The sequence below is a fragment of the Rhinolophus sinicus genome, chromosome X (assembly GCF_036562045.2).
Source record: "Rhinolophus sinicus isolate RSC01 chromosome X, ASM3656204v1, whole genome shotgun sequence".
In the NCBI taxonomy this organism is placed as follows: Eukaryota; Metazoa; Chordata; class Mammalia; order Chiroptera; family Rhinolophidae; genus Rhinolophus; species Rhinolophus sinicus.
The window spans coordinates 14,894,201-14,920,982 of record NC_133768.1 but is presented as its reverse complement, the minus strand read 5'-3'; the positions used below and the strand labels follow the sequence as shown (position 1 = coordinate 14,920,982).

General features: G+C 41.8%; 1 protein-coding gene across 1 annotated transcript in view; it reads left to right on the top strand.

The window, feature by feature from the left end:
- The first annotated feature begins 925 nt into the window (after positions 1–925).
- MAP3K15 (mitogen-activated protein kinase kinase kinase 15) overlaps positions 926–26,782 on the top strand; it is a 119,081-nt gene continuing 93,224 nt past the window's right edge. Inside the window, exons 1-3 of the mRNA XM_019755417.2 lie at positions 926–1,483; positions 23,883–24,022; positions 26,413–26,436. Of these exons, the coding sequence (XP_019610976.2) occupies positions 1,135–1,483; positions 23,883–24,022; positions 26,413–26,436 (513 nt within the window). The 5' untranslated portion in view covers positions 926–1,134. The remainder of the gene's footprint in view (positions 1,484–23,882; positions 24,023–26,412; positions 26,437–26,782) is intronic.

The window sequence follows — 26,782 nt, the reverse complement described above, 5'->3', positions numbered from 1 at the left end:
CTGTCCACACATTGTATGGTTCCATGTATATGAAATGTCCAGAATAGGCAAATCTATAAAGACAGAAAGTAGATTGACGGTTGCCTAGGGCTGAGGGGTGTTGGGGGAAGGGTGGGTGGAAAGTGACTACTAATGGGTACTAGGTTTTTGGGGGGCAGGTGATGAAAATGTTCTAGAACTGATTGTGATGGCTGCTCAACTCTGAATATACTAGAAACCACTTAAATGGATGAATTGGATGGTTTGTGAATCATATCTCAATAAAACTGTTATTTAATATGAAAAACTAAAAACCTTGTGACAATATCCAGTGCATCCTATCTTTAAATATAAGTACTACCTGCAGTGGTAATACTACTTTTTAATAGGTGGGCCTATGATTGTGAGGTGGGTCAGATCCAGAGTAAAGATTCCTGTGAGTTCATAGCATTTCATAGGTGGGACAGGCAGCCTGTGTGGAGTCTATTTTCCAGGCAACTAAAATGTGTTGCTGTTTCATCCCGGTGCTTTGTCAAGTTCACAGTGAAAGGAGGAGCAGGCCTCCACGACTGCTCAGGAGGGCCATGCTGTTAGCAACTGAGGATAAGCAGTGTAAAATCAGAGGCATTTTAAGTAAGCACCTTCTCAACTCTATTCTGGATTAAAACTACATCTCCATTTAGTTTGGAATTGAATAGTTTATACCCAACCAGCGCTTTGCGAGATTTTTTAACTCTGTTTGAAAAGCCTCAAATTGTTTTGAGAAAAACAAAAGTTGGTCAGGCTGGAGAGATGCCAACCACAAAATCCTGAAAGTCACGAATCCGCCCCCCTCGGGGCGCTGCCTGGGGGAGGCGGCAGGGGGCACCCTGCCGGCTCCTGCCCCTCCGCCCCTCCCAGGCCTCCCCACACCCTCCGCTCCCTCTGACGTTCTTAGCCCCCGCCTCTCTCTCCCAGGCCTTCAAAGGGCGCTCAGGGGCCGTGGGGCTCGAGCTTCGGCTTGCAACCCAGGGGTCCCGCTGTCACCTGCCGGCCGCGGGGCCTCCGGCACGCGCTGGCCCTCAGCTCTCCAACCGCGCCCCAGGAGCAGGTGCCGGGACTACTTGTGGCCTCTTAGTCAAGCGCTGCCGCCAGGCACTAGCGCGGAGAGGCCACATGGAGAGCGGCGGTGGGATTCCCCCGGCCGGGGCGCTCGGGGCGGCGGCCGAGTCCCCACAGTGCCCGCTGCCGTCCGGGGGCGAGGGCGCGGCGGGGCTGGCGGGGCAGGGGGAGCCCGATGCGTCGGCCGAGAGCGCTGGGGGTGAGGGCGGGCCGCGGCGGGCTCTGCGGGCAGTATACGTGTGCAGCGAGAGCCCTCAGGGCGGCGCGGCCGGCGGCCCCGAGGTGGGGGCGCGACAGTGCCTGCTGCGGGCCTGCGAGGCTGAGGGCGCCCACCTCACCTCTGTGCCCTTCGGGGAGCTCGACTTCGGAGAAACGGCTGTGCTCGACGCCTTCTATGACGCAGGTGAGGCAGGTGCCCTCTTCACCTCCACCCCACTCCTGCCTGCACCGGTTCCGCCCCATCCTAGCACCCTCTGTCTCTTTCGACAAAGGCACTGCCTGGCATTTGGGGGAGGGGACAGTGGGCAGCATTATACCCTTTTACAGATAGTAAAACAGAGGCCACAGTCATTTACACCTGTTTATTATGCTCCAGTCTCCTTCAACATCAGATGACTCAAGAAACAGCCTATAACCCAGACGATGCTGAGCCCCTCTCCCCACCAGTTATCCAACTTTTACTTTTTCACTCCTGCATGTGCCTTACAGCAGTGGGTCCCCACACTGACTACACATTAGATTCACCTGGGGAGCTTCTAAAACTCCCGATGCCCAGACTGTATCCCAGACCCATGCCTTCAGCATCCCAGGCCTCCGATTGTTTAATGCTTCCCAAGTGACTCCATTCTCAGCCAAGGGTGGGAATTGGTGTGTTACACTTGTGTGTGTGTGTGTGTGTGTATGTGTGCTTCTTAGAAATGTCCCATTGTTCTTTTGCACACTTTATTCCCTGTCCCCAACACACACTGATGGTGGGGCTGTGCTCTACCACCAGTGTGACAGATTTTATCCCATAATGCACAAGCATTCAGAGATCAGGGTTTTCCTTCGTTGCAGGAATGGAGCTCTAGGTCTCTAAGTTCATTGTAATATGTGTTGTCATAAAACTCAGCCTTAAAATCAATACCTTTGGTTGACAAGAGTTTCCCCAGGTGTGGAGTGGACTGTTGTTTGGCTCTTTTTCTTACCACCCCTTTCAGGTCTATGTGACAGGCTTCTGCCACTTTGGGTGACGTTCATAAGTATTGTTTTCGAGACTGTGATTACCTGGGAGTCCTTGTACCTTGGTTTCTCCACTGGTCAAAAGAGTAACAGTGCCTACCCTAAACCTGGAAGCATATGGGAAGGTAAACCAAGAGTTTCTTTGACACACCTGTCACACCATCCTGAAGTAGTAAGCCAGGTTTATCACCATTCATCCTTTGTCCAAGGTACACTGATCTGTTTTCTGCAGAGCAAATCCTCACCAGCTGGAAGGGGGGTGGGGTGTCAGGCTTGTTCAAACAAGTCGTAGCTGAGCTGGTAGAAAACAGTCTTGACATTTCTGACCACTCTTTAAAACAACATCTTTTTAAAAAGTTGTTCAGGAGCCCACTTCACCTGGAACCCCTTGACCATTCGGTTTTCTCGTTCTCCATTGAAATTGGAGTTGGAACAAATGCTTCTTTGAACAATTCAATGTCCCTTTTGCCATTAGGCAGAACTGTAGCCTCCTGCCTGCTGGTGCCAGCTCTGAAAAATTGGTATGCTGTGGCTTTGCATCTCTGGGGTGGTGTGGTATGTGTGCGTAACAGGCCGTCATCTCCTAACAGGACCTTCCTTCTGGTTGGGTGTGAAGGTTCAGTCAGAAATCTTGGGCTTTCAGAGGTATGCAACAGGCACTTCACCTGTTCTTGCTCTGGGTCCAGATTGCCCAGAATTTTTTATTGCACCATGTACCTCCTCTGGTTGACCTTTGCCTGGTCTTGAATAGATCATTTCTCAGTATATCATTTTAACTAAGGTTCTTTTCATAGGTTTGATAAAGGCTATACACATCTCCAATAAGAGGGTTTATGGAGTAAACAGACAATACCCCCTCCCCACCACCTGTTTTGACTTCCTGATCTCTACCACTCAGTTTTTTTTTTGCATTGCCACCCAAAAGATACCAGTCTGTCACTTCGGCTTCTTTGTAAAAGTTCTAAAACCACTCTGTCCAGTATGGTAGCCACAAGTGGCTATTTACATTTAAGCTAGTTAAAATGCGATCAAATAAAGCTAGTTCCCTATTTGCACTAGCTACATTTCAAGTGCTCAACAGGCACAGTGAAGAGAGCATTCTCCTCATCACAGGAGGTCCCATTGGACAGTGGTGTTCTAGCAAAATGCTTGTGGGAGAGGGGAACTATTGACCTGCCCAAGTGTGTTTTAGGGAGGATCATATGACAGATGTGAAACTTAAGCACTTCCTATCTCGTGTTCTCATAACAAGTCACGGCTGGGGTGGGCTGTGCCTTCCATCTCTGTGTGAAGGTTTATGTGGTCCTGTGTGGGTCTAACTCGGAGAGTACATGTCACGGGTGCCTGGATGATTTGATGGGCTGTGGCAGAGCCCCAGGCAGGCCTTCACCCTAAGCAAGAAAAGTGGAAGCTGTTGTGAAAGAAAACTGCCATGGGCCATGAAGGGGGAGAGCAGCTCATTGGCTTTTTTTTTTTAATTGTGGTAAAATATACATAACATAAAATTTGCCATTTTAACCATTTGAAGCGTGTATTTCACTGGCATTAACTACATTTGCACTGTCATGCAATCATCACCTATGTCCATCTCCAGAATGTTTTCATTATCCCAAACAGAAACTCTGCACCCCTTAACAATACCTTGCCATTCCTCCCTGCCCCCCAGCCCCTGGTAACCACCGTTTGGCTTTCTGTCTATATGAATTTGCCTGTTCTAGATACTTCATGTAAGTAGAATCATACAGTATTTGTCTTTTTGTGTCTGGTTTATTTCACTTAGCATAATGTCTCAAAGTTTCATCCGTGTCGTAGCAGGTGTCAGGATGCCCTTTTTAAGGCTAAATGATACTCCATTGTATGCATATGCCATTATGTTAATCCATGCAGCTGTCCATGGGCATTTGGGTTGTTTCCATCTTCAGGTTATTGTGAATAATTCTGTAGTGACCATGGGTGTACAAATATCTGTTGGAGTCTCTGCTTTCACTTTTTGGGGTATATACTCAGATGTGGAATTGCTGGGTCATATGGTAATTTAATTTTTTGAGGGATGTCTCATTCACTTTTAGCAGAGGCGGTGGCCATCTCTGCGTGCCTTTGGCCCATAGAAGTGCCAGCTGTTATTTTATTGTTTTTTAGCATCCATCATCCATCTTCAAAGATGAGAATCTTGAATTCGGTCGAACTATCAGATTCAAGTGAGGATCAATCACTCGATTACTTCCAGTATTTGGAGAATAAAACATGTCTTTTTTTTCCTAGAAGAACCCCCTTCTTCTGGATATGCCTTGACTCCTTTTGTTGAAGTGCCCGTTTCTCCACTTGAACAGAATCCATAGTCACGGCTTCAGCTAACTTTGTGTGTGGAGTGTGTTTACACAGAGCAGTCTCCTCTCCCTGTTCACGTGTGTGCTCTGTCTCCCTCCTGCGGGTTCTCAGTGCCTGTGAACCTGTCTAAGACCGAGACATCCTGCAGGAAGGAAACCTGTCTAACTCTGTCTCATGCTTTCCCAAAACACTTGACCATGGAAGCTCTATTCTCCTTGGATGCGATAATTGAATACACTTAACGTGTTATCAATTCTTAAACTGAGATCTGGTCCAGTAGAATACAATACATTTATCTCCTGGAAGTGTACCATATTATTGATGTAGGTTTACTCTCCATTTAGTCTGCTGGTTAGTTAATGACCGATCTAAGGGCCTCCACTTATATGCTATTTGCAGCCTTCTTGCCTTAGCTATTAACTACTCAAATGTCAAGAATAGCCCCTTTGATCGAACCCTGTCCCTAACTGCCCTGGGGTGTAAGTTATCTTCCCCTCCCTGCAGTGACTGGTTCTGCCTAACTTCCCTACTCTCTGAACCACATTTGAATGCTCCTTTCCTCACTTAGAGGCCCGACTTCTGAACTTTGTCTTCAGTTATGCTCACAGCGATTTGAAAAGTTGTGAGGTATTGCCACCTACAACAGGAAATCCTCACATTTCTGAACATTGATAAAAAGACCCAAACCAGAGCTTCAGTCTCCAGATGAGTTGTTCGGCTTTGTGCTATCCTGACGATACCCCTTTTCTGGCTGGCTTGTACCAGACTCACTTGGAGGATACAAAGTGTGGCAGAGATAGCTGGGTGACCAGGAGATTCATACTCCTAATTATTGCTGAGAAGCGAGAACTACATTTTTTTTTTTTTAGCACCCTTGGAGTTTAGATGGGACGGATAACTCGTTCTGGCCAATGAAATGCAAGTACAAGGGATGTCTGTCACTTCTGGGCCAAGGTGTTGGTGTATCTAGTAGACCTTCCCATACTCTCTTGTCCCTTTCCATGGTCTCCATGGGAACCTTGGAGGCTCAGTGTAGAAGATGGCAGTGGCATAAGAAGGCAGGTGCCCGGGTCCCTGGGCCACTCTTTGGAGGATAGCTGTTGGAGCAGGAACATCCACTTTGGACTTTGCATAAGCAAGAGGGAAGATTTTATTTAGTTAGGCTACTAAGATGGGGTTGTTGTAATGGTAAGAGAGTGCAACTTGGGTTATGAAAATCTAGCCCAACTGCCAGAATAGTGTCTCCTAGGCCATGACTTCCTAAGAGAAAGTTAGGCCATGTAGCATCTCATGTAGTGGATCGTCAGTGTTCATCACATATGCTAATCATGGGGCTCCACACACTGCTGCTGTGGACCAAGAAAATAGAATTGAGATGCTTGGACCATCGGGTTAATATCAGCAATGGGAGGAGACATTTTAGCTTCTTTCCTGGTTTCACTGGTTTTGGAAGCCAGGTCATTTTTTTCCTTTTGTGTTAAATGATACTTTAGTGATTCTGTTAGTTTTATCCAACAGTAACATTGGGCTTTCTGCAAAAGTAGGATATGTTATGGTTTAAAATAAGACCAGCTCTATCTAGTTCCATGTGCTGCCCTTTACGTGGGTTATGTCTAGCTTCTGCATCTATGATATTATTTGAGGATTCTTTTTTTTTTTTTTAAAGATTTTTATTGGGGAAGGGGAAGGACTTTATTGGGGAACAGTGTGTACTTCCAGGACTTTTTCCAAGTCAAGTTGTTGTCCTTTCAGTCTTAGTTGTGCAGGGTGCAGCTCGGCTCCAGGTCCAGTTGCCATTGTTAGTTGCAGGGGGCACAGCCCACCATCCCTTGCGGGAGTCGAGGAATCGAACCAGCAACCTTGTGGTTGAAAGCTCGGGAGCTCAGCGGCAGCTCAGCTCAAGATGCCATATTCAATCTTAGTTGTAGTGGGTGGAACCCACCATCCCATGTGGGAGTCGAGGAATCGAACTGGCAACCTTGTGGTTGAGAGCCCACTGGCCCATGTGGGAATCGAACCGGCAGCCTTCGGAGTTAGGAGCATGGAGCTCTAACCACCTGAGCCACCGGGCCGGCCTTGAGGATTCTTTATTAACTTGATGTGCTGTATGGCAATGCCACCAAGCATCCATATATTCTATGCCATTTCCTAATTTCCCTTGCAGTTAGCTTGTACCCTTGTGACTAGTGTGGGCCAATGAAATGTGAGCGTCACCAACAAGTGTCACTTTGAAAACAACTGAGGAAGTTAGACAGTTTGCCACCTCTCTCTCTCATTGCCTCTGTGATGGCAAACGTGAAGGTCATTTGTTCAAGATGGCAGTTAAGCCACTGAAATTTTGGTGATTTGTCTGTTGCGGCAGCAGAGCCTAGCTTTTCCTGACTAATATAGCCTGCCAGGAATTCTTCTAGAAATGAATGACTGCATCTCTCAGCTAGCTTTACTGGGCTTAATTCACAGGTGCATCGGCTCCCACTCAAGAAAGAGCCTTAAGGATGCCTTAAGAATTATAATTTGGTGCATACCCTTTCCTCATTATTCTGGAAAATGCATAAAGTTCAAAGGAAGATGATTGTGGGACATGTGCGTTTGGTGGTTGTGTAATGTACATTTTACTTGACATCTATACATGGTCAGGAGACTGGCCAAATCTATTTCCAGCAGAATATAAGGGCAGTAGTTAGATACTGCCTTCTCTTATATAAGTAAACATTAATGAGTGAAATCATCAGCCTAGCAGTTCCAGTGAGAACCCAGGAGTCAGTCTTGATTCCACCCCTCCCCCATTGCCAAATCCAGTCTGTCACTTCCCAAATGGTTCTCAAATCTGCTTCACGTCTCTCTAGGTGCCCCTGCTACCGTCTTGGTCTGAGCATTATCTTCTGTCATCCAGGTTACTCCCAACAGCTTTTTGACTGGTATCTCAAGGTTGGGTCACTCTTGGTAGGTTCCAATATATATCATCTGCTTAGAAGCCACTGTATCCTGCCACCCTCTGCCACCTTACAATCTTTCTCTGTTCAAAACCTGTTCAGCCTTCAATGTCAGCTCTTCAAGGCCACTTTCACAGACTCCTCCCCCTCTCTCTGTCAGTGTCATGCACACTGAGGTTTGCTTTGCTAGCAAGTAACACAATTGTGATTTCAATAATTATTGATTTAATGATTGATCTGCCAGACTGTGAACTCTTCAATGGCAAGGAATCAGATGGAATTTTCTTTGCTACTCTTTGAGTGATTCCTAGGAATATCTATCCAGCTCCTTCTTAGAATAACTCTCAGTGGACACAGATAACACTTAGTTTCTCCTGTTGAGATGAAGCAAAATTTGTTTGTTACCCTCAATAGGAAATCAGAATGTGGTGTTCTGTAGAAACCACGTGGAAAATGGTGACCAGGCATGGACATAGTGTGATTGTGATTTTATTAAGGAATAAGATACAGCCTAATGACACTTTTCTGGGTCTGGAGCTTTTTCCTCAGAGGTGTATATCTAATAGAAGAGACTAGAACTCACACTGGACACACAGGAATGGAAACAGTGGTTTGAATTGTGTGCTGGTTCTTTTTGTTTGTCTACATTTTTGATAATGTATATTTTCTATAATGTGATTTTGTTTTAAACAAGTGCAGTGGGAGATTAAAGATGCAGTTGTAACTCAGAAGGCTTCACCGTCTTGCTCTGCTGGAGACAGTGGCTTGGTGTGCTCAGGCCCAGGCAACAGTGACTTTATTCCCAGGGGCCAGACCACACGGGCCCCTGGATGGGCCTCAGCGGTCCTCTGTTGGACCTGGCTGCTGGCTTGCCCCTGAGGGCCCCTCCCTGAGCCTCCCTTGTTTCAAGCTGGTGTAACTGCTACTGACTCATCACTGAGCCTGGAACTTTCCTCAACTCTCAGTCATGTGGGCTGACTGATGAAAGAAGCATTGCACTTGCAGCATTTAATGGTGGCATTGCTGTTTAGGCCTCGAGTGCATTTTAGGGTTGATAGGGTAGATCTTTGTGCGCTGGCCTGCTACTACGTTATTAGCAGTGTGTTACATATCTGTTACTGGGGCAAAATGTGTTTTCAGTTCCCAGCAGTCGACTTACAAATATATATTTGGAATACAAGCCATAAGTTATTTTTTAAAGCCTTCTATGTACCAGGTTTTGAGATAGGCGCTGTTTAAATCCTGGTCAAATAATATAGGTGGGGGAGGACTGAACTTCTGCAAAGCAAGCTGGAAAACTTTTGTTTCCCAATACCTTGCACAGGTTTTGAGCGATTGGGTGTGATGGGGTGTGGCAAAAACGCCTGCAGTCCTTGGGGTGTGGTTGGCTGTGGCAAGGTGCAGTGCAGGAAGGAGTTGAGCCATGGACCTTGGCAGGAAGCAGAGTTCACTCAGGAATCGGGGTCTGTGGGAAGGCAGCCCGGGGGCCCGGCAGAATTGGACACGGGGTGGAGGGGAGAGAGAAGGTGGAGATAAACAGGAGCATTAGATGTAAATGATTTTTTCCTCATTTTTTTTTTTATTATGGAAAACTTCAAGCATGTGCATTACCCACCGCCAACTATTATTATTAACAATCTGCCACATTTATTTCTTCTTAACCTCTACCCACTCACCACCCCATACTTGATTACACTTTTAAACATTTTAATGTAAAATTTGTACACTGAAATGCACAAATCTTAGCTGTACAACATGGAGGAATGCCTAAATCCGTGTAACTAAACCCACCGCATTAAAATTTCCATCTGTCCAGAAAGTTCCCTCATGTCCCCTCCCACTCATTCCCCTCTCCACTCTCATTGCTGGCCCCAGGCAATAACAGATAGGCTGTCACTACAGATTAGATGTGCCTTTTCTAGAATTTTGTATACATGGACTCATACAGTGAGTACCCCAGTGTCTGGCTTCCTTTGAGCAGCGTGTTTTGGAGATTGATCCATATTGTTGCATGTGCCAGTGGTTTGTTCCTTTTTAACGCTACGTGCTATTCCATTGCACGCATATACTTGTTGGTTTAGCCATTCTGTTGAAGGGCTTTTGGATCGTTCTCAGTCGGGGGCGATTACAAATAAAGCTGCTGTGAACATTTGTATGTAGGTCTTTTGGGGGCAAATATTTTCATTCCTCGTGGGTAAATACATAGGAGTGGAATGGTTGGATTGAAGGGTAGATATATGTTACACTATATAAGAAACTTGCAAACATTTTCCCAAAGCGGTTCCACCATTTTACAGTCTTAGCACTGATGTGCAAGGGTTCTCTTGGCTTTCCGTCCTCCCCAACATTTTGTATTATTGAGCTTTTCAATTTTGGCCTTGTGAGTGGGTGGTGTAGTGCTTTCTCATTCTGGTTTTAATTCACCTTTCTCTGATGATTAATGATGCTGAGCACCTTTGCATGTGCTTTTTGGCCAGGCGGATATCTTCCTTTGTAAGGTGTCTGTTCAAGCTATTTATCCATGGAATTGGATTGTCATCTTATTATTGAATTCAAAAAGTTCAAGTGCTTTGTCAGAAGTCTGTTTTGTGTACATTTGCTCCCAGACTGTGGCTTGCTCATTCATCTGCTTACTGGTGACTTTTGATGAGCAGAAAGTTTTCATTTTGATGAAGTCAAATTTAGGATACTGTTCTCTTAAGGTACCTTTTGTGTCTTCTCTAACAGACCTTTGGCTACTTCCAGGCTGTGGTTGTACACATAATTTTCTGTGTTCTTCTAAAAGCTTTCTAGTTTTAGCTATTATATGGAGGTCTGTGATTCATCTCAAATTAAGTTGGACACAGGTGACTTTTGATAAACCAAGCCTGACACCTTGCCTGAAACATCTGGGAGCCGGGACTTACCACAGGATGATTCCTCCAGTCACTTTGAGTCTATTTGGCAGGACCACAGCTGCCTCTCTTTCATCTCACCATCCAGGAAAGTATAGGAAATGCCAGTTATTCTTTAAGAAAATTGCCTTTCTGCCTTCTGGAGTAAAAACTGCCAAAACAGATCCATAATGAAATTTTACCAACATGTGTCCCATCATTACATCCCACTGCTCCTGGTGATATAAGAGGCAGAAGGGAATTGGAAAAGAGGAAAGAACACTGGCTTTGTGGATCAGGTTTCAATTTCTGCCCTGTCATTTATTGGCTGTGTGACTTTCGATAACTTACTTAGCATCTCTGAACCTCATTTTTAAAATCTCTAGGTAGAGATTCAAGCACAGTGCCCTGAACTTAGGAAGTGCTCAATAAATGTCAGTCTGTGTGCCTTCGTCTTCCTCTTGTTCCCACCAGTAAACAGACTAGAACCTCAGTATGGAAGGAAATGTGCTTTGTGAAATAGTAGACTCGGAGCTCAAATCCTTTGGACAGTCATTGTATAGCAGGGTCCCATTATACTCCTGAAATTGGTAAATAAAACTTTTCCAAAGTTTTGAGCTTGGAGATTTCATCCTAACTCCATTCCTGGTCCTGTGCTGAAGAATGGAGGGAAGAAAAAGGCACAAAACCCTGCTTTGCTATGCTCTTTATTTTTTCTTTGTGTTAAGGTATAGTATATATACAGAAAAGGGTCCAGTCTTAACCGTACTGCTCTGTGAGTTTTCACAAACTGTATTCACTATGTTGCCCAGCATTTGGCTCAAAAGAGTGAATGCCAGCAGCACCCCAGAGTGTGATCACTTCCGTTTTCCAGCCTGCCCAAGAGTAACACCTGTCCTGATTTCTCATCAACATGGATTAGTTTTGCCTGTTTCTGTACTTTCTATAAATGGAATAAAACAGTTTGTACCTTTTAGTTTCTGGCTCCTTTCATTCACCATTGTATTTGTGGGATTTCTCTGTATTGTTAATATAGCAATACTTTGTTCATTTTCATTTCCATTTAGTATTTCATTGTAAGAATATACTACAATTTGTTTTCTATTAAACACCTCAGTAGTTTCCAGTTTGAGACTATTATGAACAGCGCTGCTGCTAAAATTTTCTAGTGCTTGTAGGTTTTTTTCTCTTTGTAAAACAGCTTTATTAAGATGTGATTCATCCATTGAAAGTGTGCAGTTCCGTGGTGTGTAGTATGTCCACAGAGTTGTGCCTCCATCATCACAATCTGATTTCAGGCCACCTTTATTACCCCTAAAAGAACCCTGGACCTGTTAGCAGTCATTTTCTACTCCAGCTCTTGACACAGGCACCCGTTACTTTATTTCTGTCTCTAGATTTGCTTATTCATATCAATGGAATCATATAATATGTGGTTTTTTGCAACTGGCTTCTTTCCCTTAACATGTTTTCAAGGTTCATCCATGTTGTGTCACATATCAATACTTCATTCCTTTTTTATAGCTGTGTAGTATTCTGTTGTGTGGCTATACTACATTGCGTTTGTTTGTCCATGCATCAGCTGATAAACATTGGGATTGTTTCCACTTTTGGCTATTGTGACTAATGCTACAAGTTTTTGTGTGGACATATGTTTGCATTTCTCTTGGGTACCTACCTAGGAGTGGGATTTCTGGATTGTATGGTAACTCTATATTTAACCTCCTTGAAAAGTGGTTTTATTGTGATAAAAAAAAAACACATAATGTAAAATTTACTGTCTTAACCATTTCTAAGTATACAGTTCAGTGGTATTAAGTACATTCACATTGTTCCGCAGCCGATCTCCAGAATTTTTCATCTGTAAAACTGAAACTCTGTACCCATTAAACACTAACTCCCCATTCTCCCTGCCCACACCGCTCCTGGCAACCACTGTTCTACTTTCTGTTTCTATGAATCTGACTACCCTAGATACCTCATGTAAGTGGAATCATACAGTATTTGTGTTTTTGTGTGTGTGTCTGGCTTTTTTAGTTTAGCATAATGTCCTCAAGGTTCATCCATGTTGTAGTAGTATGTGTCAGAATTTCCTTCCTTTTTAAGGTTGAATATTTCATCACATGGATAGACCACATTTTGTTGATCCAGTCATCCATTAATGGGCACTTGGGTTGCCTTGGGTCCACCTTATATTTAACCTTTCAGGAACTGCTCTCCAAAAAAGTGTTTTCCAAAGCAGCTGCACCATTTTGCATTCTCACCAGCAATGTATGAGAGTTTCAATTTCACCACGTCCTCACCAACACTTGTTATTATCTGTATTTTTTTATTATAGTCATCTTACTGGATTTGAAGTGGTATCTCATTGTGGTTTTGATTGTATTTCTCTGATGACTAAGGACGTTGAATGGCTTTTCATGTGCTTATTGACTGTATATCCTCTTTGCAGAAATGTCTATTCAAATCCATTGCCCATTTTTTTTACTTGGGTTATTTGTCATCTTACTATTGAGTTGTAAGATTTTTTTATGTATTCTGGAGACAAATCCCTTGTCAGATATATGATTTACAAATGTTTCCTCCCATTCTGTGGTCTATCTTTAACTTTCTTGATGCTGTTCTTTAACACAAAAGTTTTTAATTTTGATAAACACAATTTATCTATTTTTATCTTTTATCTCATCTATGCTGTTTCCCCTAAATTTTTTTAGTTTCTTATTTATCCTTACAGTGTTTCTTTCTATCAGTTGTCAGCAAGCTGCAACCTGCAAGCTGGCTGCCTTTATTTTGTAAATAAAGTTTTATTGGACCACATCCATCAATCTATGGCCACATTCAGGCTGCAATGGCAGAGATTGTGTGGCCCACAAAGCCAAAAATATTTACAGTCTGGCCCTGACCAGAAAAAGTTTGACCACTTCTTCTATATAAATATAAGCAATATGAATAAACATTCTTATTCTCCCTATCTTATTCAGAATGTACCGGACCAAATACACTGTTCTGCACCTTTTTTTCCATTAACAGTTTAGCCTGGACACATTTCCAAATCAGAATATGGGAATCTTCCTTATTTATTTATTTTTTTATCACTGGACAATACTTCATTGGGTGGACGTATCATTGCTTATTTTACCAATCTCCTTCTTTTTTTAAGTGTGTTTTCCCAGGACCCATCAGCTCCAAATCAAGTAGTTGTTTCAATCTAGTTGTGGAGGGCGCAGCTCACAGTGGCCCATGTGGGGATCCAACAGGCAAACTTGTTGTTAAGAGCAGCGCGTTCTAACCAACTGAGCCACCCGTCCGCCCTGTACATGTGCGTTTAATACATGTATAGTTGTATTTATGATTAGGTACCCTACAGTGGCATTTGTGTGTTAAAGAAAAAATGTACCAGCCATTCATTTTGGTAGATAGTGTCCGAGTCCTGTGTATGGATTATACCATTTTGCACATTGTCTTTCTTTGCAGCCTCACTCACAAAACAGACTGCCAGTCTTTTGGACTCTTGTTAATCTAATAGTTGGGTATTGGTATCTCAATTAGTTTTAGTTTGTATTTCTCTTATTCTGAGTGAAGTTGGGTGTTTCTCATTTTTTCTAAGAACTATCTATTCATGATACTTCCTCCCCCCCCTCCTTTTTCTTCTTTTTGGTTTATGGGTCTTTGTGTGAGGGTCCTGATTTCTAGGAGATCTTTCTGTATTTTGGCCTAAACCCCTTGTCATTTTTCTATCTGTTGTTCAGATTGGATAATTTCTATTGAACTGTCTTTAAGTTCACTGACCCCTTTGTTTTCTCCATTCTTCTTGTGAGCCCATCTAGTCAGTTTTTTATTTTGGTTATTATATTTTTCAGTCCTAAAATTTCTACTTGGTTCTTCACTTTAATGTAATTGTTGACACTCTCTATTTTTCCTAGTCTTTTCAGGAGTGTTTGCCCTTCTTGGACAATTTTTATAATAACTCTTCTAAAGTCATTGTCAGATAATTCTTTTTTAAACATTTTTTTATTAGTCTTAGGTGTACAAAACATGGTTAAATGTAATAGTTAAACATTTATCATTTATAACCCTCACACAGTGATAACCCCCCTCCCTACATCTACTATCCCTCTGACATCGCACAGAGCCATTACATTTCCACTGTCTCTATTCCTAATGCTGTACTCCGCTTCATATATATATAAATTATAGTTGACATTCATTATTGTTCAGCTTCAGCTTCAGGTGTACAGTGCAGTGATCAGGCATCTACATCTTCTCTGAAGTGGTCTCCCTAATGAGACAAGTGTCCATCGGATACCCTACAAAATCTTTACAACATTATTGATTACATTCTCCAAACTGTCTTTCATATCCCCAAGGCAATCTTGTGGTTACCAATTGTGCTTTCTAATCCCCTCACCTTTTCCCTTATCCCCAACCCACCTCCCATCTAGCAACCCTCAGTTTTTCCTCTATGTCTCTGAGACTGTTTCTGATTAGTTCGTTCATTTATTCTATTCTTTAGATTCCACATATAAGTGAGATCATATGGCATTTGTCTTTCTCTGTCTGCCTTATTTCACTTAGCATAATGTTCTCTAGGTCCATCCACGTTGTTGCAAATGGTAAGATTTCATTCTTCTTTATGGCTGCGTAATACTCCATTGTATAAATGTACCACAGTTTCTTAATCCAGTCGTCTACCAACGGGCATTTCGGTTGTTTCCGTGTCTTGGCTATTGTGTATAGTGCTGCAATAAACATAGGGGTGCATAAAGTTTTTCGAATTAGAGTTTTGGATTTCTCCGGATAGATACCTAAGAGTGGAATTGCTGGGTCATAAGGTAGTTCCATTTTCAGATATTTGAGATATCGCCATACTGTTTTCCATAGTGGCCGTAACAATCTGCATTCCCACCAGCAGTGCAGAGGGTTCCCTTTTCTCCACGTCCACGCCAGCACTTGTTGTTTGTTGATGTATTGATGATAGCCATTCTGACCAAGGTGAGGTGATATCTCATTGTGGTTTTTATTTGCATTTCTCTAATGATTAGTGAGGTTGAGCATTTTTTCATATGTCTATTTGCCATCTGTATGTCCTCTTTAGAAAAATCTCTCTTCATGTGCTCTGCCCATTTTTCAATTGGGTTGTTTGTTTTTTTGGAGTTGAGTTGAGTGAGTTTTTTATAAATTTGGGATATTAACCCCTTATCGGATATGTCATTGACAAATATCTTCTCCCATTCAGTAGGATCCCTTTTTATTTTATTGATGGTTTCCTTTGCTGTGAAAACACTTTTTAGTTTGATGTAAGATGTAATCCCACCTGTTTATTTTTTCTCTTACTTCCCTTGCGCGAGGGGATATATCAGTAAAAATCTTACTCCGGGTAATGTCTGTAACTTTCTTTCTATATTTTCTTCTAGGAGTTTTATGTTTTCCAATCTTACATTTAAGTCTCTAATCCATTTTGAATTTATTGTCAGATAATTCTGATGTCTGTTTCATCTTGTCATTGGAGCCCATTGATTGTCTTTTCCTGTGTGAGTTGAAACTTTCCCAGTTCTTTAAATACCAAGTAATTTGGGATTGTATCCTGAACATTTTGAATAGTATGAAATTCTGGGCCTGATATATATGCTGTGAGTCTTGATATTTTTGCTTTAGCCGGCAGTTGGCCTAGGTGGTTCAGGCTGCCAAGTTCCGTTTCAGTTGTGGTGTCAGTTCTGATTTCAAAGCCTTTTCAGTGCTGTTTGCCTTTGTACTTTCCGATTTACTGGGACTCCCCTTTTCAGGTCTATGGCCAGAAAGCTGGGGCGTTAATTATCCCACTCTGCCTCACACTTCCCACAACTGTGCCCATGTCTGAGGCCAGGAGTCCAGAGAGAGAAAGAAAAAAGCGACAGATTCACCATGCCCTCTCCTTGGGACCACAGCTCCTCCAATTAAAGCAAAAGATTCCCACTCTTTCAGAGTTCCACATACCTGACTGTCTCTGCTGTCGTCTCTGTGGGATTGCAGGGGACGAGAACAGAGAAAAGGAAAAAGAAGTGGAGAATTTCCCTCCCTCTCTCTGAGTATTAGGAGGCCCCTTACTGCTCTCTGAGCCAGAACTGGAGGCTTCCCCTGGTGCTCCTGAGGTCCATACCCCACACTCACTTCCGGGTTTCAGGCTGCCTTTAGTCCAACCTGGGTACTTGGAAATCTGCTTGTCTTCTCCCATCGACTTGCCGCCACTTGCTTTTCATACTCCTAAAATAGCTATTCCATCCATTCTGTTTAGGTTTTATAGCTGCATTCAGGGAGAGGCAGGGTGAAATGTATTTATTCCATCTTACTTGGAACCAGAACTCAAACTTGTACCATTAAATTTTGAGAAGTTTTGTCATGCGGTAACTAGAATATAATAAAATATCTCTGCATCTTTGCTCAAGCTTACCAATGAGCAACCACATGATTTCACTCATATGTGAGATGCAAAACTGAAAGCAACAAAGGAACAAGACAAACAAACAAAGAAACAAAACTCATAGACACAGACAACAGTTTAGGGGTTGCCAGAGGTTAAGGGGGGAGGGGGAAGGGAGAAGAGGGTAAACAGGGTCTAATATATGATTACAGGAGAACTGACTCTGGGTGGTGAGCATACAATGCAATATGTAGATGATGTATTATAGAAGTGTACACTTGAAAGCTATATAATTTTACTAATCATTGTCACCCCAATAATTGATAAAAATAAAATAAAATTATATGATCAATATAAAAAAGTTTTAAAAAGTGTCCTCAAGGCCAGCTGCATTATATCAGGCCAGTTCTATCCTTAGAAGATGGTCTGTACGACTGTTAGGGTTGGGAGCAAAAGAGGTAGAATAAATGGAACAAAAGGAAATGAAAGCGTTTGATATCATAAAAGTGCTTGATAGGCCTCCAGTGTATCCCTCCACATATCTTGGTTGTGAGCTGGGAGCAAAGACTATTTTCATGTTTAGAATGACCATTGGATTGTTATTGGATCTCACAAGACTAAAGTTTCAAGACCTGTTGGATGGGTTCATTAAAAATGTGTTCTCTGTCCTGAAAATGTGCATCCTATACCCAAAATACTTCACCTTGCTAAGGAATTTTTGTAAAGCCTGTGGCTGGTAAGGCATGCTTGACGCAAATCATAAACTCTGTGCATTCATTCTCAAAGGGCCACCCAAGAAAAAGGAAATTGGTACATGGGAAAAAAGAAAAGGAAATGAGAAGGGGTAAGGACAAAGAAAAATGGCCCCATATCCAGCAATGATTCACCATCATCATCACCATATGATCTCAGCTCCTCACAAGCTGTGGGGACCACCACCACTCAGGAAGCTTAGAGCACGGAATGGATGAAATCCGCAGTTATGCAAAAGTACTGGCACTTAGTGATGGTCGTGAAGGAGCCGTTAATTTTGTTAAGAAAAAGAAAGAGGGTTTCATTGTTGCAGTAGATATAAAAGCCATGTAAAAACTCTTGTGTTGACTGACAGTTATTTTAATGAGACAATTAGAGACCAAATTTAGAAAGGTAGGGGCCATTTCCTACAATTTTCACTAGTAACAGAAGAGATCAGTGGTGCCCTCTTCGGAGTTTGCAGTGTGAGATAGCAGGACATCAAGCCTGCTCATCCCTAAAACTGCACACATCTTGAAGGCTACGTATGACAGACCTTTTTAGAAGAAGAGAACATCAGCAGGTCAGAAAAGTCTTCTAAGAAATATGTCTCAAAAAATTTTGCCGGAGAGTCATGTCAAAGCAGATTCCTTTATAAAAGGGTTGAAGGAAGCTGAAGAACCTTCCGGTGACGAAGATGAAAATATTGAAGTGGTGTATTCAGAGGCTGCCAGGGAGCCCAGAGTTGGAATTGGGGAGTGTGACATCACAATGCTGACAGTGATATTGATACCATTTAAAGTAATGGATGCACCCTAGCTTGCAGTAAAATGCTGCACTTTTTCTTTTTTTCTTTTTGCCTCGTTAGCTGGAAAAGCAACATATACCCTCAAAAGCTAAAATGACTTAACTCATGCTCTTTATATGAAGCCCAATGAGTCTGCTCACGTCAATGAGAAAACATAGTTTGCTTATATGTGGCATGTTTGCGAAAACGGGTAGTGGACATATCTCGATCATGCTTACAAAGTTATAAAAATGATATATGTTTTGGTCATTCTTACAAAGAAGATATTGGGAAACAAAATATAGGGGACCAGAGAGAGGCTCCTGATGTCTCAATTCTCCCCCTTCCAGCTGAAACTTGATACTCAAAGCAACTCGTATCCCGCCAGTGTGGCCCATGGTAAGGATTTGTGGACCTCCTGACACTGAATTGGTAGTGTCTCTTCCTTATGAGATTGGAAAATTGGATTTAAATGACACTTCACAACATTCTTTTCATTGACTTGCCCTCAAGTATGTTGAAAATGAGCAGCAGTGGATAAAGTAAGATCTAAATTATGGTTAGAGTTGGTAGAGGTGCCTTGTATCTGGTAAATCGGGGCGCTGTTGTTTTTAGGTACCTTTTAGATGGCCAATGTTGCCACAAGTCCATTCAAATGTTTTTTTAATGTCTTTAGCAGGAAAATTATTCTAAAATCTAGTTCTTTTCATTTAGACACAACCAATCTTACTTATATTAATTATTTCTTTTTTTCTTCCAGGGTTGGGATAGATTTATAGATAACCTAAGATATGTTTAAGACTGGCATGAGCCAGTACAATCACAGAATTACTACATGGCAAATCATTTGCCATTGTATCATTTCATTGACTAATGTTTTGCTTTAGAAATCAGGTACTATGAAACCACAGTAGAAAATTACAGTTTTATTTATTATAAAACATTTCACAAAAATAATGTTCAAGATACAGTGTTCAAAGGTTTTAATGAACTAAAATCCAATGCATTGTTCATCTTTCTTATTTCATATTGGTATGTAGTGAGATAATTTTACTTGATTCTTAAATTGTTAGAAGGGCACTTTGACTTTAAATTCAGACATTTTTTTGCTAAGAGTAGATTTTAACAGGAGCCTTGGCATTTTGTAGTCCCTGATGTGGTATCACTTTTAAGGTCTGTTAAACCAAGATAGGTAGAGGGGATGTGTGGTCCTTGGTCAAAGAGAATGGTTTATCCTACGCAGGCTGTCAGTAGAAACTGGAAGGTAATGGTTGCTGGGAGCACAGGGTACATTTGTAAATGAAAATCTGATTTTTATCTCTTTCTTTATATCTGTGATCTGTTTGCCTAAGATTCAACTTAATAAATAAACTGTTTGCCCCAGGTGGCTCGATTTCAGAGAGTGAGTCAGGAAAGTAGTAAGCCTCAGATGGGCACTGGGGAGCACAGGGCTTGGCTGGGTTCTAGCTTGTTGTGCCCTAGCTGTGTGACCTTAGCTGAATCTGTTACCCAATTTGAGCTTCATTTCCCCACCTGCAAAGTGGAGCCAATACTTACCCTGCCTGCCTCACAGGGTGGTTCTGAAATTCAACCAAGATGTCTGTGGAAATGTTTTGTAAATGGCAAAGTAAGCAACCATTGTGATGATTAAAGCTTTTAGGTAATTTGTGGTCTCTTTAGTAAAACCAAAAAACGAACAAAAAAATAATCCCTCGATTCCTCATATATAATAAAATTTCCAATCTGGTGTTTTATCATATTTAGCATTTATGGAATCTGCTAAATTAGTATCTTAGAAGTTCTAAAAATAAGCTAGTTGAATATTGTGGTGATGTAAATCCTCAAAGTAAACTCGGTATACTGGCCTGAGTGACAAATGTCAGGCAAAAATGTCAACTTTGGGTTTGAGATAATTTTCGTATTGAACATGAATTCCTCAGAATTTTTTTTAAGTAGCAATATCAACTTGTCCTGTGTTAATCAGGCACTGGAAAGTCTATCCCAACCCTTGGAGGAGGTGGTGAAACCAGTGTACAGATCCTAGCACAGAACATTCAGAAGGCAGTGGAAAGAAGGAGCTGGTGTCACCAGATGAAAACTTAATCTCCTAGGTGATATACTACACCAGGTTGCAGGTTTCCTACAAAAATGGCCTGTATAACTTGGAGGCTGCTGTCCTTCACCCCTGCCTACACCCCTCCTCACCCCTCCCCTTTGTCTCCCTCCCTTTGCTTCCTTTCTTTATTAACTAATTATAATAGTTCCCGGGGCTGTGGAATTAGCATCTATGTTGCCACTTCTTAATAGCATCACTAGGAAACACATCCTTTTTAATTTGAGTAGGTAATAGAGTCCAGGGAACAATCACATAGAAAGAATGTCTAATTTATTCGGCTGCAGTGTGATTTTTGACTCCAAGCAAATGTCTGTGGGGAACAGTTATCCATTAGAGATAAATTAACCAGGATGGATTGTAAAGTGGTTCCTCAGCATATACATTTGTCCTTTCTTGAGCAATAACCTCTAAAGGGTGAATGTGGGTGTGTTAGTCTCCTGTTTAAAACCCTGCATGATTATTTTTTGGAAAAAAAATTAGGTAAAACATCGACACTATGGTTATTTATTTTTCCTTGAGTTCTCACCTTTTAGTGACATACACTGAAGTATTTGGCGATGAAATGATGTGATATCTAGGATTTGCTTCAAAATAATGTGGAAGGGGGTAGTGTGGATGGCAATAGAGATGAAACACGGCTGGCTGTGAGTTGATCATTGTTGAGGGAGGTGAGGGGGTGTGGGGGTTTTATTATACTGCTCTGTGTACTTTTATGTATCAGGTGTGATCAAGAGATACGGTGAATGTTTAAATAAAAAAAATTTATTACAGTAAAGACACATTGCCATTAATCCCCCTCAAAATACTCCCCCTCGCTTTGAACACACTTATCCCATCGTTCTTGCCACTTTCTGAAGCAGTTCTGGAAGTCCTCTTTCGTGAGTGTCTTTAGTTGCACTGTCATGGCTGCCTCGATGTCCTGACTCATGTTGACTTTGGGGAAGAGCTAGAAGTCACACGATGTCAGATCCGGTGAATAAGGTGGATGAGGACACACCGTAATGTTTTTATTTGAGAGAAATTGCTGTACCAGAAGTGATGTGTGACATGGAGCCTTTCCCTGTTGTGATCACAAAATACGGTGAGTACTGCTGCCAAGTGCCATCCAACGGAAAGGCAGGGATCTTCAATAAGAGAAGTGGCGCGTCGAACCTTAGTAACAGTGTGTGACAAGTTTTAGCTTGTTTGGTGCAGTCAGTCAGGTGTGAGCTATAGTTGAGAGAAGGTGTGTTTTAAAGTGTGCCGTAAATCATCCTCCATCGTGACAATGCTCCATGTCACACATCGCTTCTGGTACTGCAATTTCTGTCAAATAAAAACATTACGGTGTGTCCTCACCCACCTTATTCACTGGATCTGACATTGTGTGACTTCTGGCTCTTCCCCAAAATCAACATGATTCAGGACATCAAGGCAGCCACGACAGTGCAACTAAAGACACTCACGAAAGAGGACTTCCAGAACTGCTTCAGAAAGTGGCAAGAACGATGGGATACATGTTCAAAGTGAGGGCGAGTATTTTGAGGGGGATTAATGGCAATGTGTCTTTTACTGTAATACATGTTTTTCATTTAAACATTCACTGTATTGTTTGATCACACCTAGTATATTTATAATTTTACATAATAAAAAGTAAAAAAAAAAAAAACCCACAAGAAAACAACACTGCCATAGGTTTCCCATTGCTTCAAGGTAGAGTCCAGCCCTCTTAACATGGCCTTCAGACCTTGTCACTGCCTGGCACCTGCTAAGGCTTGCAGGTTCATTTTCTCAGGTGTTCTGGTCCCATGAAATTATTTGCCGTTGTTCTAACACCTACACCTCATCTTACCTCTGACCCTTTGCACTTGCTGTCTTCTCTTTTCTTCCCTTTCCAACGCTCCATCCTCACCCTGATAAGCCTGCCTTACTGTTAGGAACCTTCAGGTCCCAGACAACATCGCTTCCTCCAGGCTTTCCCTGACCCGCCTCTGCCTGAGTGTGGGTTAGGTAGCCTCCCAAGGGTGCCTCTGTCATTGTTTCCCTCACTTTAGCCCTCCTTACCACAATTCTAACCACTCCTTCCTTCCTGTCATCCTTGCTATATTATATGCTTTTTTGAGGAAAGGGATTATGCTTCCTTCGCACTTCTATCGCTGGTACTTAGCACAATGCCTGGCATGTAGTAGGCAATCCATAAACGAGAGAATGAAGGGCTTGACCTCAGTGCCCCCAGAGCCTCTGTGCAGAGCCAGCTGTGCCTGGTGCTGGTGTGACTTCTGTCTGCTGCCTTGTTTTTTCACACCCCTGTTCACCTCACCTCCATTCTGTTTCATTGGGATTTTCAGTGACTCCCTAATGAGTCGTAGTAGCGCAAGCATGTTTGGACTTCACTTTCCAAAATCTCTGCACGTGGTAGGGAGGGTCCAATCAAACTGGGAGCTTTTATACTCTCTCGAAAATGACAAGTTTTGAAATGGTTCCCAATGCTGCTAGGCATATTTAAGCATACTCCTTATTGGTGTGATATGTTGCTCCCCTGTTTTGAATGGGTCTCTCTAGGAAACATTTCCAAGGGCATTTGATCTACATTGTCAAGTTGATGGTGGACATGTGAGCCAGGAGTATGGCACAGGAATGTTCGTTACAGCAGTTTGAAGCAGGAAAGAAAGAAAAAGGAACAAAATGTCTAGACAGGATGGATAGAGGAATTGCTATCTAGTCAGCATATAACTGAATGTTATGCCAAAGTGGAAATGCATGAACTAGAGCTAGACAAAAAATTGGTGGTATTACACCAAAGACAGCACATTGAAAAATACGTACATGTGATACTATTTATATAAAGTTGAGAGATGTGCAAAAGTAAACAATATACGGTTTAGGAATACATACATTGTAATATATACATCTTCATGCAGAGAACTGGTAAATACAGAGATCAGGACAGAGGTATTCTCTGGTCAGGAGGGAGGAGGTGTGACTAGTCAGTGGCGGCACGTAGGGTTCCAACAGATAATGCTATGTGTCTTGGGCTGTGTGGTGTATGCATGGTTTTTCATTTTATTATACTTCATATATAAGCTAACTATATTCTTTGGATGTGACATATTTCCTAATAAAAAATAACATAACATTAAAAATAAATCCACCAACAATGTTTAAGTGAGGCTACATTCCCAGCATTTGAAGAAAGAAGAGTTTTTGATTTGGGGTTTTTTGGTTTTTTTGTGTGTTTTTTTTAAATTCTTGTTGCTTTTCTTCCGGAGTTCACGGAGTAATTTTAATCAAATCACTCTTGACTTGTGTTTTACCGGAAAGGCTGATGGTAGAAACACACATTGAAGTAGCTCCCCACTGGGGATCATCAGGAAGTGGGTTAAGTAGACAGATCACCTCTCTCCCCCACACCACGTCTTCTCCTTGTTCGTCTCAGATGTTGCCGTGGTGGACATGAGTGATGTCTCCAGACAGCCTTCGCTCTTCTACCATCTCGGAGTTCGAGAAAGCTTTGACATGGCCAATAATGTGATCCTGTATCATGACACTGACGCTGACACTGCTCTTTCATTGAAGGTAAGGGGTATTGTTTACCTTTTCCTGCATATTTTATTTGGGGAAAGCAGTATTATAGGTTCAGTTGAAATAATAAAGATTTGCTTGTGCAATTCCGTCCTTCCCACCACAGGTTCTAACTCACACAGATGACTTCCTAGCCACTATGTGAGCATATGTGCTACAGATGTGCATTTGCAGGCAACCTGAATGTTTCCAAGCCCATTAGGGAAGCAAAGCCCCAAACTCCTGTTAGTTTCCATTGAAGCAAACACACCATTCTGAATTCTTTCATGGACAATTTCATCCAAACCTACACAGTAAAAAAAATCATTTCTCAACTTGGATAATCATAAGACAACATTTAACAGTTACCAAAATGGGCAGAAAGCTTTAGCATAGATATAATTAGTATTTAATGTTATTTTTCCCCCAGTTTAAAGCAGAGCAAAACTGAGAAGTTGTCTGTTCATGCACAACTCAGTAATTATCGAGAATTTTTTAAATGTGTTTTTGCAAATTTAATACAAATTCTTTTTTTGATAACAGAACTTTTAAAACATGCTCATATTTGTAAAATGTGAATGTCTAAACTGAGTTACTGCAAAATTCAGCTACTAAATTAATGTTACCAGAGGGTAAGGGGGGAGGGGCGTGGTAGGTGAGGGTAAAAGGATCAAATATATGGTGATGGAAGGAGAACTGACTCTCAGTGTGATACATAGATGATGTAATACAGAATTATACACCTGAAACCTGTGTAACTTTACCAACAATTGTCACCCCAATAAACTTTAATTTAAAAAGCTGAAAATAAATTAACATTGTTGAATGTTTTAATGTTGGTCGGACAGTCCTGATTTGTGTTAAGTCTATTTCAGGAATAAAAGATTAGTTTTTTTACAGCAGTGTTACTCAACCTTGATTGCACTTTAGAATCACTTGGAGAGCTTGTAAATATCCCAGTATCCAGGCCACACAACAGACCAATTACATCACAGTCTCGAGGGGATGTTTTTAACCTCGTGAATGTGCAGCCAGGGGTGAGAACCAATGGTTCAGAGTTAGCTTTCACAGGCATCATTTCTAAACGTCCAGCTCCCTTAGCATGAACAATCGTTGGTTTATAAATAGCACAATTTTGTGATGGCAAAGTTGGACATTTTAGTTTGTGTTTCTTGAGATTTAATATTAACCGGATTTTTCTGGTTTCTATAATAATTTGGGATTATTTCATGGTAGAAATGCCACCTGCTTCAGATATGTAACCTGTATGTATTATATATCACATACACTTTACATAGATGTATGCCCTGTACTATGTTTTAAGAAGTCATTCATATGACATTGAAAGAAGAAACTGTTTTATTGTTGTACTGTACATTGTAGAATAGTTTCACAAAAGGCTATCAACCAATCTAATTTATTTTAGATATTTAGATTTTTTTTTCTTTTACTGATTTTCACTAAGGTAGTTTTGCTTGGAAATATTTAGAATTAGAAAATATGAAAGGGTAGATTACTAAGCCATATCTTGATGAGAAACATGAAATTAGAATGTATTTTTTTCCAATTCAGTGCATTTTATTTTCCTCAGCTGTGCCTTAATGAACTCCTCTGGAAAGTCCCATGACCTAGATAAGTTTTCATTTTTAATGATATGGAAAAATATTTCCTAAAATGGAAGTGGGTCGTCAGTTATATCTGATGCCAGAAGGAGCAATCTGCACTTGACATCAGATAATAGAAATGTCAGAATATGTAAAACACGTTTTACGGGCAGCTGTTTAATTATGTTTTCTTTTTTCGGCAAATGTTGGCTTGCAGTGCATAAATGATACAGTTGAGGGCTGCATAACCATTGTGCTAAGTTAATTGACTGACTAAAATTGTCACTGAATTTGAAAGTTCCTAGACAGTTGTATTAAGGTGTCAGGAATCCTACCAGCAAGCACCCTTTCGTAGGAAGGCTGGCTGTGGCGTGGCCTGCAGCCTTGACATTGATGAGAAGCAGTTCAGACCCAAGGATGCCACGTTGCTTCCCATGCCCTTCCTTGCTGTCACTGACATTTTTCACTGGGAAGGCAAGGTGTAGGGCACTCAGAGCCCCAAACTCGAATCTCAAACTACCTCGGGACAAAAGCATTGCCACTGCTATGGGAAACTCCTCATATAGCCACATATGCCCCTGAGTAGTTCCAAAACTAATCAATTATGATACATTTTCCTTAGAACACGCATTTTACAATTGTCAGAGGCTCATCCTATTTGACCCTTTTGCAGGGGAAAGTTTCAGATGATTAACTCTTGCTCTAAGTGGGTGCTGGATGATGGGGTGGGACAAAGTACTTGCTTATGGAAATGAACTGTTTTGGAAAAAAGCTATGTTTGCCTTTTCTTTGTCTTTTCAGGATATGGTAACTCAAAAAAACACAGTAAGTATTATATTTTTATATTTTTAAGTTTGTAAATGTAAACATGTAAAATGCTTGCCTGAAAAACTCCACAGATACCAGTGTGATTTCTAATCTTCCTGTTGGTTGTGTTTCTAAGGGGGGCAGCTAGAACTCACTCTCCCTCAAGCTGCTAGCTAGCCCAGGCCCCATTCAGCCATTCAGGATGTGGGGCAGAAGGCAAGGTCAGGCAAGTGTACTTTGAGCCTGGTACCGTTTGGTTGTCTCCTGAACTGGGTCGCTGTTCCTGTGGACCGCCAAGGTTCACTTTTGCTGGAGCCAGTATCCCTCCCCGCCCCCCCCCACTTCCCACCAAAGTTTCCCTAAA